Source organism: Gadus macrocephalus, chromosome 6 (genome assembly GCF_031168955.1).
Source record: "Gadus macrocephalus chromosome 6, ASM3116895v1".
NCBI classification, from domain to species: Eukaryota; Metazoa; Chordata; class Actinopteri; order Gadiformes; family Gadidae; genus Gadus; species Gadus macrocephalus.
This window is the reverse complement of record NC_082387.1, coordinates 19,098,853-19,117,240: the sequence shown is the minus strand read 5'-3', so window position 1 is coordinate 19,117,240 and position 18,388 is coordinate 19,098,853. Positions and strand designations below refer to the sequence as shown.

Here is an 18,388-nt window from a genome sequence, read left to right as displayed (position 1 = left end):
ATGCGTCGAGAGCAGCGAAGAGCTGTAGTTCACAAAGCGGCCTCACATAAAACCTAAAATTATCAAACTTCTTCACGAACATTTTTAGTTTTCTTTGCATGAAAAATTATCATTTAAATCCACAAACAACATATGTGTAATCCAGGGCATATAAAGACTGGGACCAGAAAATAATTATTTTCTCTCCATTGACACCCATTCATATTTTTCGATCTCATAGGTCCCATGAGCCCTACCGGAAGAGGCGTGACTTCGCCACTCTATTATTGTCATGTTTTTTGCGTTCTCGGTGGCTCAGGAAGTAGAAGACCGGAAACTGCGTTACGGTATACCGGGAAAACGCTACATTTCAGGATCCTCTCAGTCTAGATAGGCACGCACTATTCACTTGCGGAACTGGACGAAGAAAATGTTGCGTAATAGACGCGTAAGAACCAGATCATATATACAAGGTTCGAACAGGAAGTCGGGTCAGAGTGATGTCTAAGAAGGTGTTAAGGTTTCGGATTATTGATTATTGTATGGCATTTGTTGAAATGCGACGAACAGAACTACCGATCGGATGTTGACAACCCAACTATTTTAACGACATAGGCTCGACTGAATAATTCAGGAAGTCAGCTATAAAACTGGCAGGAATGTGATATTTCTGGCTGTCAAGGATAAACAATGTGTTCCGCAGAGAGAAATATAGACCTTCAACCCATATGTAAGTAGAATTACATTAGTCAGGTCATTACATTACCATCACAAGTAGCCTACGTATATGTTGACACTTCTACGTCAACAACATTTAATCTCATGCTCATATCTTCCAATAACTAACTATTGATGATACAAGTACTGCTTGATGATTGGAATAAATCCCATTGGTCCATAAATAATATCAATGTTTTCGCTTTGGTTCCACCGTATGCTTTATCCACGTATAGTGTCCGACCCGAGTCTCATCCTTGAGCTGAAGACAAGGCGCCCTCCGTCGCTGGAGGGACGGGCGGGCTGTGAGACGTGGAGTGTGGACTTTTCTCCGGACGGAGCGTGGTTCGCCTGGTCCATGGGTCACGGGATCGTATGGGTCGTCGCTTGGCCCCTTGACTCCGAGTACTGTACTCTCATAAGCCATAACAAATGTTTAAATGAAAAAAATGCCCCAAATCCCCCTCCGTTTCGTGTCTCATGAATATTATAATGCGTCTTGTGGTCGGTGTCCTCCCACCCACAGAGAGACCCAGGCAGGTGAACTGGACAGAGGCGACAAGAGTTTCAGCTGCGGGGAGCCAGTGTGGGGACTTGCCTTTGGACCCAGACCACCCAAGTCCCCCGCGTTGTCCCATAAAAACACACAGAGTAAAGGGGATCGGTTACTCCTAGCCACGGGCCTTGAAAATGGAGCGATTAAAATCTGGAATGTTCTTACGGGTGAGATCCTATTTATTTTTAATTAATGGTTGAATAGATCTCTGACCTATATGCACTACTGGCTACTTATTACTCGTCGTTTTTTGTTCTTATTTACATTAAGGTGGTCTTCTGTTTGATCTCCGTGGCCACGAGGGAGTCGTACGGAATCTGGTATTTCCTCAGAACGGAAAACTAACCCTTGTTTCTACTTCTCGCGACAGGACGTTGAGAATATGGGACTTGAAACATAAAGGTTAGTCATTCAGTAATTCAACCAGGGCTGTACTTATTTGGTATTCATTAACTTCCTGTTCAAATGTCATGCAGTCAAAGCCCAGATCGTTTTTGCGGGGACCTTTTTTGCTGATTTGCATCACATTGCATTTTAAAAAGGGTTTGTCCCCTCCTATGTCCACCATTATATTATTTCAGTGCATGAATGTGTTATGTACTCATGGGTTCAGTTCCAAAGGTGCAGGTTCTGACAGGCCACAAGGACTGGATCAGCTGCTGCTGTGTCTCCCCTGACTGCAGCATGGTGGCTTCAGTGGGCCGCTTCGACAGAGTGAGTGGCTTGCGTTTCAGTGCTAGGTTGAATACGTGCTCATACAATAACACTCCTGGCTGGGCGAGCATGACATGTCAACAAACCTGTGTGAGTTAATCAGTGAGATAAGCATCTGTCTTTATGATCTCCGTCCTTCCCTCAGTGGCTAGATATTTACAGAATATTGAATCAAACAAATGGATCTTTCTCCATTGTTTGTAACACACACAAATTGAGTTTTACCCTCTTAAGCCTCTTTTGTTTCTCAGATGGTGTGTCTGTGGAGCCTTCGGTCGTACACGTTCATCAGGAACCTGACGGGGGCGCCACACAAGACCTTCTACCTGCTAGCATCATGCCACTTCTCCCCCGACGGCGCGCTGCTGGCCACTGCCGCCTTCAGCGGCTCCAGCTGGTGGATCGACCTGTGGGACCCTTACACTGCAGATAAGCTGGCCACACTGGTGTACGTTCTGCATGCTCACACCGTAGAGGAGCTGGTGTACGTTCTGCATGCTCACACCGTAGAGGAGCTGGTGTTCATATTACATGCCCCCCCCCCCGCACCCCCCAACCAAAAATATAATTGGTGCTACCCTGACAGCCTTCCGTACTAAATCGGACATAAATTGAATAAGTAGTGAAGTATACATTCCCCGCAGCGCTCGCTAAAGGTACAGTTACTTAGATTGAGCAGCCCCGCCCATTCTGCCGGCGATTTGAGTTCACCCTGCAGAAGGGTCTGGAGAAGAGCAATACATTTCTTTCTGCTTCCGATACGGTTTTGCGGGGGGGCAATCACCAAGCTGGCTTCTCCCTCCTGGCGCGCAATTGGCTGGTTTAACACACTGACGACAGGGAAGCGGCGGCAAGCATCCAATTGCGTACAGAGTCAGTTGAAGTAGGCCCGATGATCACGCATCTTCAGCTGAAGAAAATGACAGCAGCTTCCCCAGACCAACGTTCAATCTACGATTGAGCTTGGTCTGGCAATAGCCAGGCTAACAGTTACTCATCACAACACTGGTTGGTTTGTTAGGAGGAAGTTACAGGTCAGTACATTAGACATAATCAAGGAAAGGTCACACCTGATGTTGGATGTTATGATGATGAACAACAGATAGGTATGTGTCTGGCTTCTCTCTACGGACATCTGTACTATAAGCAGTCATGATGTATCACAAGATCACTTGAGCATTTCAGAACACACCTGGTGCATTGAATATGAGCCATGCGGTCCCCGCTCAAGTCATTTGCAAAAGGCAATTTCATTTGTTTTTTTTCTATCCACAGCAACTACTGTGAAATTTACGGGCAGAACCAGATCTCTGCGATCCAATTCTCACATGACGGTCTACACCTAGCAATAGTCACTGAGGACAGGTAATGGATATAGACATCTTTTGACGTCAGTTTGTTCCAACACATGGAGTGAAGCCCTCAGTAGAGTTGTGTGTGTGTGGCTGCAGGGCGCTTCGTATCTGGGAGCTGGGTCAGAAGGGGATGGTGATGCAGACCAAAGAGGACCGGGCCTCCAACGGACTCTGCTGCAACTTCCACCCGCTGGGCGGAGTGGTGGCCACCGGGTAATGGCCGTCCTTGTTCATAGACAACAAGAAACGCATCCTATACTAGACAACCAGTACCAGCAACACTTTCCTATTTATTGCAACCAGTATAAAAAAAAAACCTTATTATGAGAACCATTACCAAAAACACATCCTTATTCAAAGAAAAGTGCGAAAAATAAACATTTTCCATAAGAATGACCATTATTCTATTTCATTCTTTTCATATATATACATTTTTCGCCCTGATCATTCACTTTAAGAACAACGCAAAATGCAGGTCTTCCTCATCGTGTTCTCGACAGGAAGCAGCAAGCCTTCTGGCCTCTTCATGTTGTCTGATCTCCCCAGGACCAGAGACGGCCACGTCCGGTTCTGGAAGGTGCCCGCCGTGGTGCCCAGCCTCTGCCACCTCTGTCGCTCCACCCTGCGTCTCTCGGTCTCCACCCACCAGGTGGAGGCACTGCCCATTCCCCGGCGAATCCTGGAGTACCTCACTTACCGCAACATTCCCGCCCGCCTGCAGACCCCGTGCTCCCCGGAAGACGACTGGGGCAGCTAAAGGACTGAAGGTCTAGCCTGAGGGATGAAGGTCAGGGCTCAGAGCACGTCCATGAGGTGGGGTTGGCACGGTCTTGGTGTCGGGTGTGTATGCGGGTTACTCTTGTGTATGCGTGTTACTCTTCTAGCCACTATGACGACTTGGTAATTATTAGCACACGAGTAATGACGCATCAGTTGTTATTAGCACATGAGCAAGGACGCATCATTGCAGCTTTTGGCGTATCTTTAACTTACAGTAAGTGGCGAGGTTGTAGTTAGCTTGGACTTAAGAACCACACATGCTCTCTGAGAACACCGACATCATACTAAGCTCCTGGAGTCCTTCTGCAGAGGCTGTTCATGGATGCAATGACAGCTAGGGGTGGTCAGGAAAAAACTATGGTTCACTCATCTTTGGACTGATGCAAAGTCAGCGCTTTACAATTTAGTGTGTTTACATACTCTTAGAGTGGGAGTGTTTTAGTTAAATGACAAGATTTTATTGCTTTTCTGCTAATGCACACATTGCAATTTATCGAGATGTACTCCATAATTGCACTAAACAAATTCTTGATATTCACACACTTAATATTTCTATGATTATTTATTGTGTAAATAAGATATACAATTATATCAAATTGTTTGTTTACATTCTAATAGAATAAAGGCCATTTTTTTGGTTATTTACCTCATAATCTACTTGTAAATAAATAAAAGAACATAGGAAGGACAAAGTAGGAAAAGTTTATTTTAGATATTCAACGTTTAAAAAACTGTAACAAAGTGTAATTGTATTAAAGACGAGGAAGAAATTTTGTAAGCTTCCTGGTCTTAAAGTTCACCATCTTGCAGATAAATGAGTGACTCTGCAACTCGGTACATTCCAGTCCATTTGTTTGTTTAAACACATTCAGTCACCTCCATGTCTACCTGGCAAATCACTGGAACCTTGTTGGAAGGTTTCCCTTTCATCCCAGTCATTCCATAACATGCCAAGGTTCCTGGAATGGGCCGACGTTATTCTCAAAGTCTTCCTTAGGGGGGAACCGTCACACACGTATTGTGCAAAAACAAAACAAAGAACCTGCAACATCAACTCCGTCTGGGCGCATTTGGCAGCAATAGACAAAAAAATAAGTCTTCTTACTGAAACGCAGTGGCTGTTGAATAACGCAATGACTTCGAAACATGCTATGAAGCAGAACTTTTATACGGAAAAAGCCAAGAGTGATGGTTCCCCGGTCTGTCAACAATAGTAGACAGAATAGACTACTTGAGAGCCTCAGAGACCACTAGGTCTCGCACGGCCTGGAAGGCTGCCACCATGGAGCTCAGCTGGATCTTCTCATTGGTTCCTGAGGCCAGCCTGTGTCTAAATAGAGTGTGTGTGTGTGTGTGAGGGAAAAATACATTGTTAATTCATGTACCCTTGTTATTGTGCTATTTGTTCTGATGTTCTTCAAGTTGTTGTCTTGCATTAGTCTGTATGTAAAACAATGTGTCTCGTTTTTATTGTGTTATGTTGGACGAATTTAACTTGTGTCTGAGTGATGCAACTTACTCCACATCAGCGAGTTTGATGAGAAGACCCATCCGTATGGCTGGGGGGAAATCAACTGCAAGGGTAAAAGGGAAACAAAACGTTTTTTTTCTTTTTATGGTTGACCTCACAAAACCACTCTGAAAACGTCTGACACTGGATCATGCTATAGATTGTGTATTTATAAAGATCATATATAACGTACGAGGAAATAAAAAAAATTGACCACTGGTGCTTTCTTAAATTTTCCCCAAGATGAAAAAATCTATACGAATCCCACCACTTCATTTACATCTTAAAACTTCTCTGAAGCAAAAACACACACAACTCCCCCTGCAACAAGAGGGCCAGTAGTCATGGCAACAGCAGGGGGTCTCCCAGGAAACCGCAGCAAGGAAACAACAAGAGCTAGAATGCAGACGTAACAAACAAAGCCTGGTCTGCTCTGTACAGTACACTCTAGCTGATGTTACCGCTCACATCCAAACAGACTGGTCTGTTCTGTACAATACACTCTAGCTGATGCTACAAACCAGCTCACACCCATATGGAGCTAGGTCTGCTGTTGTCTGGACGTGTCCGACTGAGTAGACTCTGGGGCTGGGTGTAGCTGCACACCACATTCGGTGATCATGGCACCCAGGATAAATCAGCCATCAGCACGGACACACACACTCAGGAGAGCTTTGACCTCACCCCACCTTAGCTGCATGCAACAAACCTTCAAACTCTGCCTTCAAATAAACTGGTCTCTCAACGTCATCTCCCTGTGTTCTGGGGTTGCAGGAACCCAGTAAAGCCACCTAGGTGACGTGTGTTACAGTAACTACCTAATGTTCAATAAATGTAATTTCTACCGTCCAACCCGACTTGTCCCTGATCAGTCCCACCGGGCCTTACCTCGGTGTACCAGCAGGTGGACTTCTGTAAGGATGTCATGGAGGGCCAAGCCTTTCAAGGTCTTCAGCTCGAGGATCTCTGTCAGGACAGTGCTAAGGCCCATTATGCAGCAGCGCTTCGAGATTTGTCATGCTTTAACCCTCCAAATATTAGACTCCAACTCCCTTGCAATAACCTCTTTGACGGTTAATCAATTTACCTTCAGGCCGTTTCAGGCTTTTTATTTGGTGTACTGTTACTCTGGTTTTCTTGAACAATAATGTACGTCTGTACAATTCCGCAGGAACCCATTTGTCCCCGTGTCTTCTCACAACAGGCTGAAGGATACGTTGGTAGGCGGCGGTGAAGTCTTTGTTGAGCGACCAGTCGAGGATGTTGGCGATGTCGGAGCGGAGGGGGTGACCGGTGCAGGTGTACACAGTCTCCTCGGTGACCTTTCCATACGCCATACTGGTGCTCTGGGAGGTCAACACACAAACGTTTCTGTTGAGATGTACTAAATACGAAAAAGGCACGGTCAACACACAAATTATAAACCCCAATGTACAGGTAGTCTTGAGCAGGACGCCGTAAATATTTCTAAAATGACACTTCCAAGTCACTTTGGATAAGAGTGTCCGCTATATGACTTAACAATGGGTGAACTAAACTGTGGTAGAAAGCCTTTCATAGTACCTGCAGTATGTTGAGCGATCTTCTCATGTCTCCGGACGACAAAGTCACGATGCCCCTCATGCCGTCGGGAGTTATGTCGATGCTGCCAGAACAACAAGGTTGTCAACGCTTTGTAGAAATACCTTTCCGAAAGTTCCATCAAGCTGAGATGAGATTATCCTCGACCCCTTGCACATTCTGGTTTCTCGCCTGGACTGTGCCGTCTACCCCTGCTACATCATAGTAGGACTGTTGGATCCCAGGTTAGATCATTATTAAGCAATTCCCTGCTTCCTGGATCAACCCATTTATTTGATTCATATGATCAAACTCACAGGTTATAAAATAACACAACACTCTCCCGCCACACTTAAACCCTCATTCTACTTAGATTAGTCGCCGTGGATTCGCTGCGCGGGTTTCTAGGTTAGGGCGGAACGAGGTTAAGGGTAAATAAACTGATAAGGTCAGGGTGACTAGACAGTGAATATACTGGGGGAGGTTAGGGGGAATAAACTAGCGGAGGTAAGGGTGAGTAGACGAGGAAGGTTACAGTTAGGTTAGGGTGAATGAACTGGGGGAGGTTAGGGTGACTAAACTAGTTGAGGTGAGGGTGCAAAGACTAGTAGAGGTTAGGGTTAGGTTAGTGTGACTAGACTAGTGGGGGTTAGGCTGACTAGGCTAGTGGAGGTTGGGCTGACTAGGCTAGTGAAGGTTAGGCTGACTAGGCTAGTGGAGGTTGGGCTGACTAGGCTAGTGGAGGTTAGGCTGACTAGGCTAGTGGAGGTTAAGGTGACTAGGCTAGTGGAGGTTAGGCTGACTAGGCTAGTGGAGGTTAGGCTGACTAGGCTAGTGGAGGTTAAGGTGACTAGGCTAGTGGAGGTTAGGCTGACTAGGCTAGTGGAGGTTAGGCTGACTAGGCTAGTGGAGGTTAAGGTGACTAGGCTAGTGGAGGTTAAGGTGACTAGGCTAGTGGAGGTTAAGGTGACTAGGCTAGTGGAGGTTAGGCTGACTAGGCTAGTGGAGGTTAAGGTGACTAGGCTAGTGGAGGTTAGGCTGACTAGGCTAGTGGAGGTTAGGCTGACTAGGCTAGTGGAGGTTAGGCTGACTAGGCTAGTGGAGGTTAGGCTGACTAGGCTAGTGGAGGTTAAGGTGACTAGGCTAGTGGAGGTTAAGGTGACTAGGCTAGTGGAGGTTGGGCTGACTAGGCTAGTGGAGGTTAGGGTGACTAGGCTAGTGGAGGTTAAGGTGACTAGGCTATTGGAGGTTAAGGTGACTAGGCTAGTGGAGGTTAGGGTGACTAGGCTAGTGGAGGTTAAGGTGACTAGGCTAGTGGAGGTTAAGGTGACTAGGCTAGTGGAGGTTAGGCTGACTAGGCTAGTGGAGGTTAAGGTGACTAGGCTAGTGGAGGTTAAGGTGACTAGGCTAGTGGAGGTTAGGGTGACTAGGCTAGTGGAGGTTAAGGTGACTAGGCTAGTGGAGGTTAAGGTGACTAGGCTAGTGGAGGTTAGGGTGACTAGGCTAGTGGAGGTTAGGGTGACTAGGCTAGTGGAGGTTAGGCTGACTAGGCTAGTGGAGGTTAGGGTGACTAGGCTAGTGGAGGTTAAGGTGACTAGGCTAGTGGAGGTTAAGGTGACTAGGCTAGTGGAGGCCAGTATCATGGTGAGACCACCCACCTCTCCTGCTGGATGACGTACTCCAGACGGGGGATCATCTGGTCTTGGGACAACGGGGCGAAGCGGAAGCGCGTGCAGCGGGACTGCAGGGCGGGGATGATCTTGGACAGGTAGTTGCCGATGAGGCAGAACCGCGTATTCTCCGTGTATTTCTCAATTACTGAAGCACCGGAGAACCACATCAGAATTGTCAACAGAATATTACAAAATAACTAAAGCTTAAGAAATCAAGGGAATATCAGCTCCAGCAGAGACCTGAAAATGTATCCCATCTGCAATGTGCACAAACTCGCATTCCTAGCGGGCCTAACACAAATAAACAAGGTAGGTTACGTTTTTATGTTACAAGGCCTACCTGGTGGTACCCTTGAGCAAGATGCTCCCCCCAATCTATTCTCTTAATGATTAATGATGCGACCCAAGGAGAAATCCTCTGTAATTAGCAGATTGTTTGCTATATGACCAAGCAAAAACGAAAGTGACTTCCACAGGAGGGAATGTCGTCTCAAATTCATTTTCATGTTTATAAATAAAAATATCAATGATATGTTTTATCTGTGGATTTTCCTATGTCCCCAAATGTTAATGGTTGTTGGGTTTTTCAGCTCAGAGGGGGCAATACAACAGCACATGCATATGATCCCCCTTTAACCCTATGGAAGTGTCAACTCGCTTTACTCCGCAATAATAAAAACTTGCAATCGTACTGTAAAATAACAGCAATGCAATAGTAAAGCGACAAGGTCTTTTCATTGCACCAGAGCCTCAGCCACAGCCTGCAGAGTGGCTACTCAGCAGGCAGGGTAGGGCACAGCAGGAGCTGCTCGGCCAAGCAGATGGCTTACCTCGCCGCAATGCATTCTGGGCATCCTGGGTCATGGCATCCGCTTCGTCCAGTATCACCAATTTGAAGCCTTTTCTGGTTTGATGGGGAAACAAAAAAAGACACACAAAACAAAAACAGGCAATTTATTTTATATTTAAAAAAATATTCAGTTCGACCCCTATTTGGAGTTTAAGAATAGCCTCATTCTAAAAGTAAGAGGGATGATTACTCAAAGCAGTTACGTTAATATGATGCTTACTTAAATATGGTCCTGGTGCTGGCAAAACTCAGGATGGGACCTCGCACCACGTCAATACCTCTGTCGTCTGAGGCGTTCAGCTACAAATTACAACCATTCAAATGTAAATGTCAAATTAAACGTCAAATCAATAACCCACCCGAATATGTCCTAGAGGTTAAAACGGAGAGCAGGGTTCACCTCCAGCACCATGGAGTTAAACTCCTTCTCCTTGTACAGCTGTCTGGCACACGCCAGGATGGTGGAGGTCTTCCCCGTGCCGGGGGGGCCATAGAACAGGAGGTGCGGGAGCTTGTCCTGGCTGATAAACCGCTGGACTGGAGCACAGACCCAGAGGAAACACGTACTCAAACTATCACATATAGCCATCATATATCTCTATGTTGTACAAACACACACGTTTCTTCTTTAGAGAAGAGTGGATATGGAGGGAGAGGGGTGGACAGATCAACAGAGAGAGATGGAGAGGGACTTCAGTGTCTTACTAGTGTAATGTAAAAATATGGCACGTACACCTCAGTCACGTACTGTTCTCTATACTCCCATCGGGGAGGCGTTACAGGAGCCTCAGGAGTCGAACCAATAGGCTCAAAAATGGCTTCTTTCATAGCACCGTAACACTACTCAACACAAAGGCCCCGCCACGGCCCCTGCCACTTCCTCTGCCCTGCCCCCCTCTCCCTTTGAACATGGAATATGGACTATCAGACTACCTCTCTGACCACTATGCACTTAATAATGCACTTCAACAATGAACTTTACTTTATATGATCATACTGCTTATACTTATGATATGGACTGTCTGATTACTCATAACTCGATGCACTTTAATAATGGACTTGCGTTTAGTGTCTTATGTATTTTTCTTTTTATTTAAGCACTGCCATAAGGAAAGGCACTTGTTGATGATGCACTACTGGTTAGATGTAAGCTGCATTTCGTTCGTACTGCTTGTACTGGTTCTCCTTACTTGTGCAATAACAACAAAGTTGAATCTACTTCCTAGTGTAATATAAGATACAACATGTACTTTCTAGTTTAATATAAGATCTAACATGTACTTTCTAGGTTAAAATAAGATAACATGTGCTTTCAAGGGTATTATAAGCTATACCTTGTACTTTCTAGTGTAATATAAGTTATAACATGTACTTTCAAGATAATATATAATATAAAACATGTACTTTCAAGGGTAATATAAGATATAACATGTACTTTCTAGTGTAATATAAGATATGACATGTACTTTCTATTGTAATATGAGGTATAACATGTACGTCCTAGTCTAATATAAGATATAACATGTACTTTCTAACGTAATGTAAAATATAACATGTAATTTCTAGTGTAGTATAATATATAGCATGTACTTTCTCGTGTAATATAAGATATAACATGTACTTTCTAGTTTAATACAAGATATAACATGTACTTTCCAGTGTAATGCAAGATAAAACATTTACTTTCTACTGTACTCTAAAACATCATGAACTTACTAGTGCAGTATACAAGATAATATGTCCTTTCTGTTGTAATAAGGATAACATGTACTTACTGGTGGTTAAAATATCCTGGTGAGAAATGAGATCATCCAGAGTCTGGGGTCTGTATTTTTCCACCCTTCAAAAGCAGTGAAACAAACATTATATAATGAATCAAATAGAGGATTAACATCACACAACCAGTGCCGTGTATCGCAGGTCGTAATGATAACCTCGATATGGTATCTGTAGACACATGTCTGAAGTTTAAAAAAAGTAAAGCAGAGCAAAGGAAGCTAGAGGCTAACTTGAACCTGTCAGCCTCCTGCAGCCGACAGCTAACTAGTTAGCTCCATCACTAACACATCTAGATCTCGTCATCCTCACCATGGTAGATTCCTGGCCTTCAGAGTATCTTTGCTAGTATTGGCCATCGCCGTAATAATCACGGAATTTGATGAATTCTTTATTAATTATGAAGTTATGAACACACAGAAAGCATTGGAACTGCTCTGTTTCCACACACGTTTGGCGCGCTGTGCGTAGGACGTCACTGAGCTAAGCCAATCAGATATACTCTGTTGATGTCGTGGGCGGGGCTATAATGATAAATACGTTCAGAAAGCAGCTGTATAAAGACTACACCAGGAAATCAATTAAATAGTGTGGATCAGTCTTGTTCTTGTTTTATTAGAATATGACGGATTTTATGTAAATCGACAGATCTTGCATAAAGGCGACTTGTTGAATTCAAAAGTGTGCAACAGTTTTTGCAAACCAAAATTGCCCTCTCATCGCAAATGGGATTATAATTGTAAACGTAGTCTGAACTGTTTGGGCCTAATAACCTAGGCCTATATATATATATATATATATATATATATAGAGAGAAGAGAGAGAGAGAGAGAGAGAGAGAGAGAGAGAGAGAGAGAGAGAGAGAGAGAGAGAGAGAGAGAGAGAGAGAGAGAGAGAGAGAGAGAGAGAGAGAGAGAGAGAGAGAGAGAGAGAGAGAGAGAGAGGAGAGATGAGAGAGAGAGAGAGAGAGAGAGGAGAGAGAGAGAGAGAGAGAGAGAGGATGAGAGAGAGAGAGAGAGAGAGGAGAGAGAGAAGAGAGAGCAGAGAGAGAGAGAGAGAGAAGAGAGAGGAAGAGAGAGAGAGAGGAATTCTCTTGTAACGGGTAGGAGGTATAAATCGTAGTTAGTCGTATTCTAATGTAACTACGAATAATATAGTTATACATGAACATGCTCAGGTAACACACACAGACACTGCAATGTGTTGAGACACAATGCAGATGACAGGTAGGAAATGTCGTACAAATGTCTCAAGGTAACCACCGGCATATAGGAGGTGAAAATGTGATGACACGCCAGCATAACATCATTCAGATCCCGTCTGCTTACCTCCCACTCACACATTAAACAGAGAAACGTTTATAATTGTCTGACACAATGTATGCTATAATTGCTACCAAAAGTTTTAGATTGATCTACGATACCACTAATATAGGCCTTCATGTACACCTACCTGTTTCACTATGTATATTTGTTTAAATGTGTGATGTAGTATGTATCAAACAATAAGTATGTTAAATGTATGTTGGCCCTATTGTAAGTTGCCACCATTATTATTAAATACAAAAGGTAGTTCGGTCGTCTCGCGAGATCAGCGCGTCGCGGTGGTGCTTCTCCCATCCAGCTTCCCTGGGTGATGCGATGCTGTTGCCGTGGATTTGATTGACAGAAATCATGTCGGTGTGGTGGGATGCTGCTCTGCCACGGGGAACGGGGAGTCCTTGCATGCAATTCACACAGAACCTTTAAAATGAAAAGGCCTCCACAGCGCGAGCTTCTAGCGATACACTGAACTGTTTATTTTTTATCTTTAGGCTATTTATATATTTTTCTTTCCCATATCCACTTACAACGGAGCGACGCTCAATGGATGCTGAGACAAACCGTGTTCAGTTTGTATTTGTGCTCAATCTCTTCATATTGCGGTTGATATAGCATACAATCAAAGACATCTTTATGAAACCGCAGGAACTACAAGGACTGTTGCAATGGAGTCGCCTCGCTCTCGGCTTAAATCCGCTTTAGAGAGATAAAACACCGCTGGTCGTTTCATGGCGTTTGGCAGGCTGATTTATTTTGTGGGTCTTTCCACATTTGTTTTATAAACAGATTTCAACTGCAGAAACCGCACCGCTGCTCGCAAACTATGGACGAAGAGATGACAAAAAGCGAAGAGCAGCATCTTACTTTGCAAAAAGCCTTGCAGCAGTGCGAGTTGGTGCAGAATATGATCGACATCAGCATTTCCAGTTTGGAAGGTTTACGAACCAAATGTGCCACATCCAACGACTTGACACAACAGGAGATCCGGACGCTAGAGGTAAGCAGCAATCGCGTTGAAAACGACAACATTTTGTAATGCATCCTCACTATGAAAAGGTTTGTCACGTCTGCCCGTCTCTGCGAGGCCACGGTGTGCATATTGTGCTGGGCATCTTTTCTTTAATAACATGTGTTAACCCGTGGTCAACTGGGGGGGGCAATGCGTGTGTTACGGTGCATTTCCACGTACAAGCCGTGTACCGTGGTGCGAGGCAGTGTTTTGTGCAGTGTAATAAATCAAGACGCGGGTCTGCAGTGGGCCGTCATCCTGCAGGTGGCGGGAGAAGGTGTTCGCTCCACTCGTCTCTATCACAATGTTCTATCTGCGAGCCTGGCCAAGGCCTAGCAAGCCGTGTTTACAATGAACAGCACACTCAGGATCCATCTTCCTGTGCCTTTCTTCACACGGCAACCGCAGAACGGGCCGTATTAGTCTAAGAATGCAAAGAGGGGCATAGATTAGGCTACCCTAATCGCTGTCCATTATTTTTTATTGCTGTGCGTTTAATTGGCCGACAGGGTATTCGGCGAAGGTCCTTACCCACGGATATCTGTCGTAGTTGGGATGTGAAACACATACAATCTGAAACCACTAGTAGGATGTTTAGGTAGGCCATAGCCTATAGGCGTGCTTTTCAAACAACACACTTGGCAAGCCAAAGTGTTTAGTACTTAAGGCCGCCTAGGTGTCCTGTCTTATTGGGGTAACCCTCTCCCTCCCTCTCTCTCTCTCCTTCACACATTATTTGTGTCCAGGGTAATTCAAAGGTAGGCAAGCCAAAAGTAGCTTGATTATAAAGTATAATAAAGTTTGTTTATTCATTTTATCTGGATGATGCATGGAAATCTGTAATAGTTGTAGTATAGTAGATAACTATATTGTAGTTATATTGTAGTTATGAGGAGATTGTAATATTTCAAAAACAAACATAAACATGCAAGCACAATAGTTTTATAGTATTTAAAATGTTTGTATAGTAAATGATACTATATAGTGTAGCAGGCCAACATGTTTACTATAGTAGACCTTCATGTATCATATAGTAATGTAGTCCAAATGTATACTGTAGTATAGTAGGCCTTGATATATGATATAGTATTGGAGGCCAAATGTATACTATAGCATAGTAGGCCTAAGAGTATACTATAGACTAATAGTATGAGCATGTAATGATCTCCCACTTCAATTTAATTAGAAACATATTCAGGGGTTGATTTGTAAACCTGTTCACATTAGTTTCATGAACTTGGATTTAGCTGCAATAGTGATTGCCCCATATAAATTCCTGGTTTCAAGACCAGATTATAATTTTCCCCAACGGAAATGTGAATGCTTAACTTTCTTTCTATATTCTTGCAATGTGCACATTGTGATACTGGAATGTAAATTCTCAGACATCTTTTTGAGACACAGTATGTGCGTTGACAAATTTGAAAGAACTGTGTAAGGACCAGGCCTCTAGTCCAGTGGTTCCCAATTTTCAGTTTTCCTTGAAGTGTCACTGTTGACCACTTCTGGATTGGGATCATTGTGTGCCTTCGCCCTAACTACTGTCTACCCTTCACTATTGTGAAGGGATGTGTTTCAACCGTTGAGTTATATGAGACTCAATTTATGTGCTTCTCTCCTCAGTTGGCTTAAGACATTAGCTAACTTCATTAGTGTGTGTCATATTCTAAACATTTGCTGTTATTCAAATTAAACCACAAATCATTCGGTCGTAGTAAATCTGAAACCCCCACAGCTATTATTATCGCTATAACTATTATCATAAGTAGTAGTGGAATTAGTTGTGGTGAGTGGTTGTCTCTTCTAAGCAAGTTTTCAAGTACCTTCTATGTAAGCAAATCCTAGTTGTACCATGAAACATCTACTTCAGAACCTTGGACAGCAACTGACAGCAACTAGCTTCCCTCTCTCTTTAGGTTACTCTTTGTCAACCTGAAGTTTGCTACATAGCAAAAGGTCTGATCTTTGAATAATTTGACATTGACAATGAAAGGGACTCGTCCTCAGTGGGAGGGGAAAGGAGAGGAATAGGGTCATAGTAATGAGAGTGCTGAAGAAATAGTATCTTGATAAAAACACAAACTGTGCTTATCATGCACACATGCACGCAAGCACGCACGCACACACACACACACACACACACACACACACACACACACACACACACACACACACACACACACAAACATACACACAAACACACACACACACACACACACACACACACACACACACACACACACACACACACACACACACACACACACACACACGCACACACACACTAGAGCTGGCCACAGCTATATCAACAGTCTGCATGACACTCTAAAAATAATCATGACAGACAACATGCTTACAGATTCCATCTATCCATCATTTAAATAATATCCACGTGCAATTTTTGTAATTTAATGATCTTTGAGAGAGCTATGAAAATACTAGAAATAAATAGACTGCAAACCAAATACAAGGTATGTTATACTTTCAATCTATATCAAATGTTTGTAGTTGTAAAAATCTGCCCTGGTCCGATCTAAATAGAAACAGAGAAGACACAAATTTAGGGGTAATAATATTGAAAGGTTATTAATGTTCAAGAACTGTCAAATTATTCCTCTGATGCTTTGTTGATGGAATAATCTGAGGGACATGCAATGGAGGACCATATTCTCAGGATGGTTGTACTTTGTGCTGTAAGGCGAAGCAGTTCACATTATACCAATATGACTAAGAGAGCTGCTGGTGGATGACACACTGAAAATGATTCAGCAGAAACGAAACACTGAATTAAACGGTCTCAAAACACTTGAAATCAAATCTGTAATTTCAAACAGTTGTAGTGTGTATATGTGTAAAATGATTAGACCTAGTAGTAGCTAATTGCATATTATTGTATTTAACGTCATATTAACAATGTTCTTAGACCTTTTCAGAGAAGCTTTCAGTTTTTTAAAGAAATTAAGTGTTCGAAGATACACAGTGATATTCCCTGTCGGGAGGACACAGTCATGCTAAATCATACAAAATCGATGCAAATTTTTTTACACAAACAGGCCCAGCTTCACATTGCATTACATCTACATGAGCTCCAGCATGTTAGTGAGTATGTGTGTATTGCTCTGTCATACACACATGAGTAAAGTTAGACTTTTGTGGGAGTGGATGGTGGTTGGAGTATAAGCTAATAATAAAACCCAACTTGTGTCAGGGAGCAATGAAAACCCACTTTTATCGATTTAATTTGATGTTGTACCTTATATTCTAATATCTTTTAATTGCATTTAATTGTGAAACATTTTAGAATATTCTATCTTTTAAATCTGTGATATCTCATATTTAAGTTATTTTTTATTTTATCTCACATTTCTTTTCAGTGTGTAATTATTGTTTTCTGCCCTCACTCCACCTCTTACATTCTCTTGTTATGTTTCCCTGCATTGTGATTTCATTGTTTTAAATATGCTGGTTGAAGCAATCTGTAAACTGCCTTTTTAAAGCTCCTATACAAACAAAGTGTACTTTGATGATTTTCCTCAGGAGAAAGGCATGCAAGGAATATGAAAAGGGCATTAATAATGTAGTATGAGCAGACATGACGATGGCATCATCAAGACATCATTGTATTGTCCAGATTTGAACTGTAGTCTTGAGTCTCAGGAACGGTACTGAGGGGTTTGTGTGGTTCTTCAGAACTTCTGAAACCGTTGTGGTTTGTCCATGTTCCCCGCAAAACAGATACATGTATGAACTGGCTCCTTTTTTCATTACTCAGATAATCATTAACTTTCCGATTTCGTCCCTCTACATTTCCTGATTCAGATTTCTATAATGAATTTGTATATGAACTGCATTTGATGAAATAATGCGTGCATCGATGTACAGGTGGCCTGTTAGTATCCTGTGTTGTTTTTAGTGCAATAGGATCGTTGAATGGAGAGCTTTCTTGTGGGTCAGTGACTGTCAAAAATAACAGCCAAACAATTGTTTGTTGTTTCAACAATCATGAGCGCTACAGCCCTGTGCATTGCCAAATCCTTTTCACTAGTCACTACTAGTGAACGCTTTACAAACTTAGTAAAACGCCTGACGTTTCAGAAGGTTTCCCTTCCGCTGAGCTGTGGTTGAATAGCCCTCGTGTTCACCCAGTAGAGTCAGGATCCTCTGGGCGACCACCAACTTATGTTTTGACGACCCTAAGCCAGGTTGCAGTCATACAGAGCTGTAGCAAGCCGTGACCCCCCTGTGTTGCTGGCTAACCTTGCTGCTACGTTGTGTCCCGGTCCCCAGGGGAAGCTGGTGAAGTACTTCAGCCGCCAGCTGTCCTGTAAGAGTAAAGTGGCCTTAGAGGAGCGCAGTGAGGAGCTGGACTGCTTCCCGCGCCTCGGACACTGGTTCCGGATCGTCAACATCAGGAAGGAGATCACACAGGTGGGCCACTACTCCCTCTGCTACACTCCTATATTAATCTATAGTTGCCTTACCTCTACTACACTTTATATATGATAACGCTTATTATAACAGGTGGGCCATTCCTCGCTCTGCTACACTCCTATATTATTCTACAGTTATCCTACCTCTACTACACTT

General features: G+C 43.4%; 3 protein-coding genes across 3 annotated transcripts in view; 2 read left to right on the top strand and 1 right to left on the bottom strand.

Moving 5' to 3' along the window:
- Window positions 1–291: 291 nt before the first annotated feature.
- On the top strand, window positions 292–5,829 carry wsb2 (WD repeat and SOCS box containing 2). Its single transcript, XM_060054716.1, has 9 exons — window positions 292–709; window positions 933–1,101; window positions 1,223–1,419; window positions 1,523–1,654; window positions 1,866–1,966; window positions 2,218–2,414; window positions 3,242–3,331; window positions 3,418–3,534; window positions 3,868–5,829. Exons 1-9 carry the CDS (start codon window positions 670–672, stop codon window positions 4,076–4,078), a joined length of 1,254 nt encoding a protein of 417 aa, XP_059910699.1. The 5' UTR covers window positions 292–669; the 3' UTR covers window positions 4,079–5,829.
- On the bottom strand, window positions 4,788–11,965 carry rfc5 (replication factor C (activator 1) 5). The gene is made up of 11 exons (XM_060054717.1): window positions 11,783–11,965; window positions 11,470–11,534; window positions 10,095–10,231; window positions 9,915–9,994; window positions 9,675–9,748; window positions 8,830–8,989; window positions 7,175–7,256; window positions 6,828–6,957; window positions 6,500–6,577; window positions 5,621–5,675; window positions 4,788–5,431 (listed from the first exon to the last, which is right to left on the bottom strand). The coding sequence occupies exons 1-11, from the start codon at window positions 11,827–11,829 to the stop codon at window positions 5,329–5,331; spliced, it is 1,011 nt and encodes a 336-aa protein (XP_059910700.1). The 5' UTR covers window positions 11,830–11,965; the 3' UTR covers window positions 4,788–5,328.
- Window positions 11,966–13,088: 1,123 nt separating this feature from the next.
- Window positions 13,089–18,388, top strand: part of ksr2 (kinase suppressor of ras 2) — a 73,468-nt gene continuing 68,168 nt past the window's right edge. Inside the window, exons 1-2 of the mRNA XM_060053493.1 lie at window positions 13,089–13,789; window positions 18,089–18,300. Coding sequence (XP_059909476.1) covers window positions 13,616–13,789; window positions 18,089–18,300 — 386 coding nt within the window. The 5' untranslated portion in view covers window positions 13,089–13,615. The remainder of the gene's footprint in view (window positions 13,790–18,088; window positions 18,301–18,388) is intronic.

What these genes read in the sequence shown, in the direction of transcription:
- rfc5 (XM_060054717.1), bottom strand. Translation starts at nt 11,829, where the DNA reads ATGGCCAATACTAGCAAAGATACTCTGAAGGCCAGGAATCTACCATG. An exon ending in AGCACCAGGACCATATTTAA is followed by an intron (nt 9,749 to 9,914) that starts GTAAGCATCATA and finishes CCATCAAACCAG; the next exon opens with AAAAGGCTTCAAATTGGTGA. An exon ending in TACGTCATCCAGCAGGAGAG is followed by an intron (nt 7,257 to 8,829) that starts GTGGGTGGTCTC and finishes TTGTTCTGGCAG; the next exon opens with CATCGACATAACTCCCGACG.
- wsb2 (XM_060054716.1), top strand. Translation starts at nt 670, where the DNA reads ATGTGTTCCGCAGAGAGAAATATAGACCTTCAACCCATAT. An exon ending in GCTTGGCCCCTTGACTCCGA is followed by an intron (nt 1,102 to 1,222) that starts GTACTGTACTCT and finishes TCCCACCCACAG; the next exon opens with AGAGACCCAGGCAGGTGAAC. An exon ending in GATAAGCTGGCCACACTGGT is followed by an intron (nt 2,415 to 3,241) that starts GTACGTTCTGCA and finishes TTCTATCCACAG; the next exon opens with CAACTACTGTGAAATTTACG.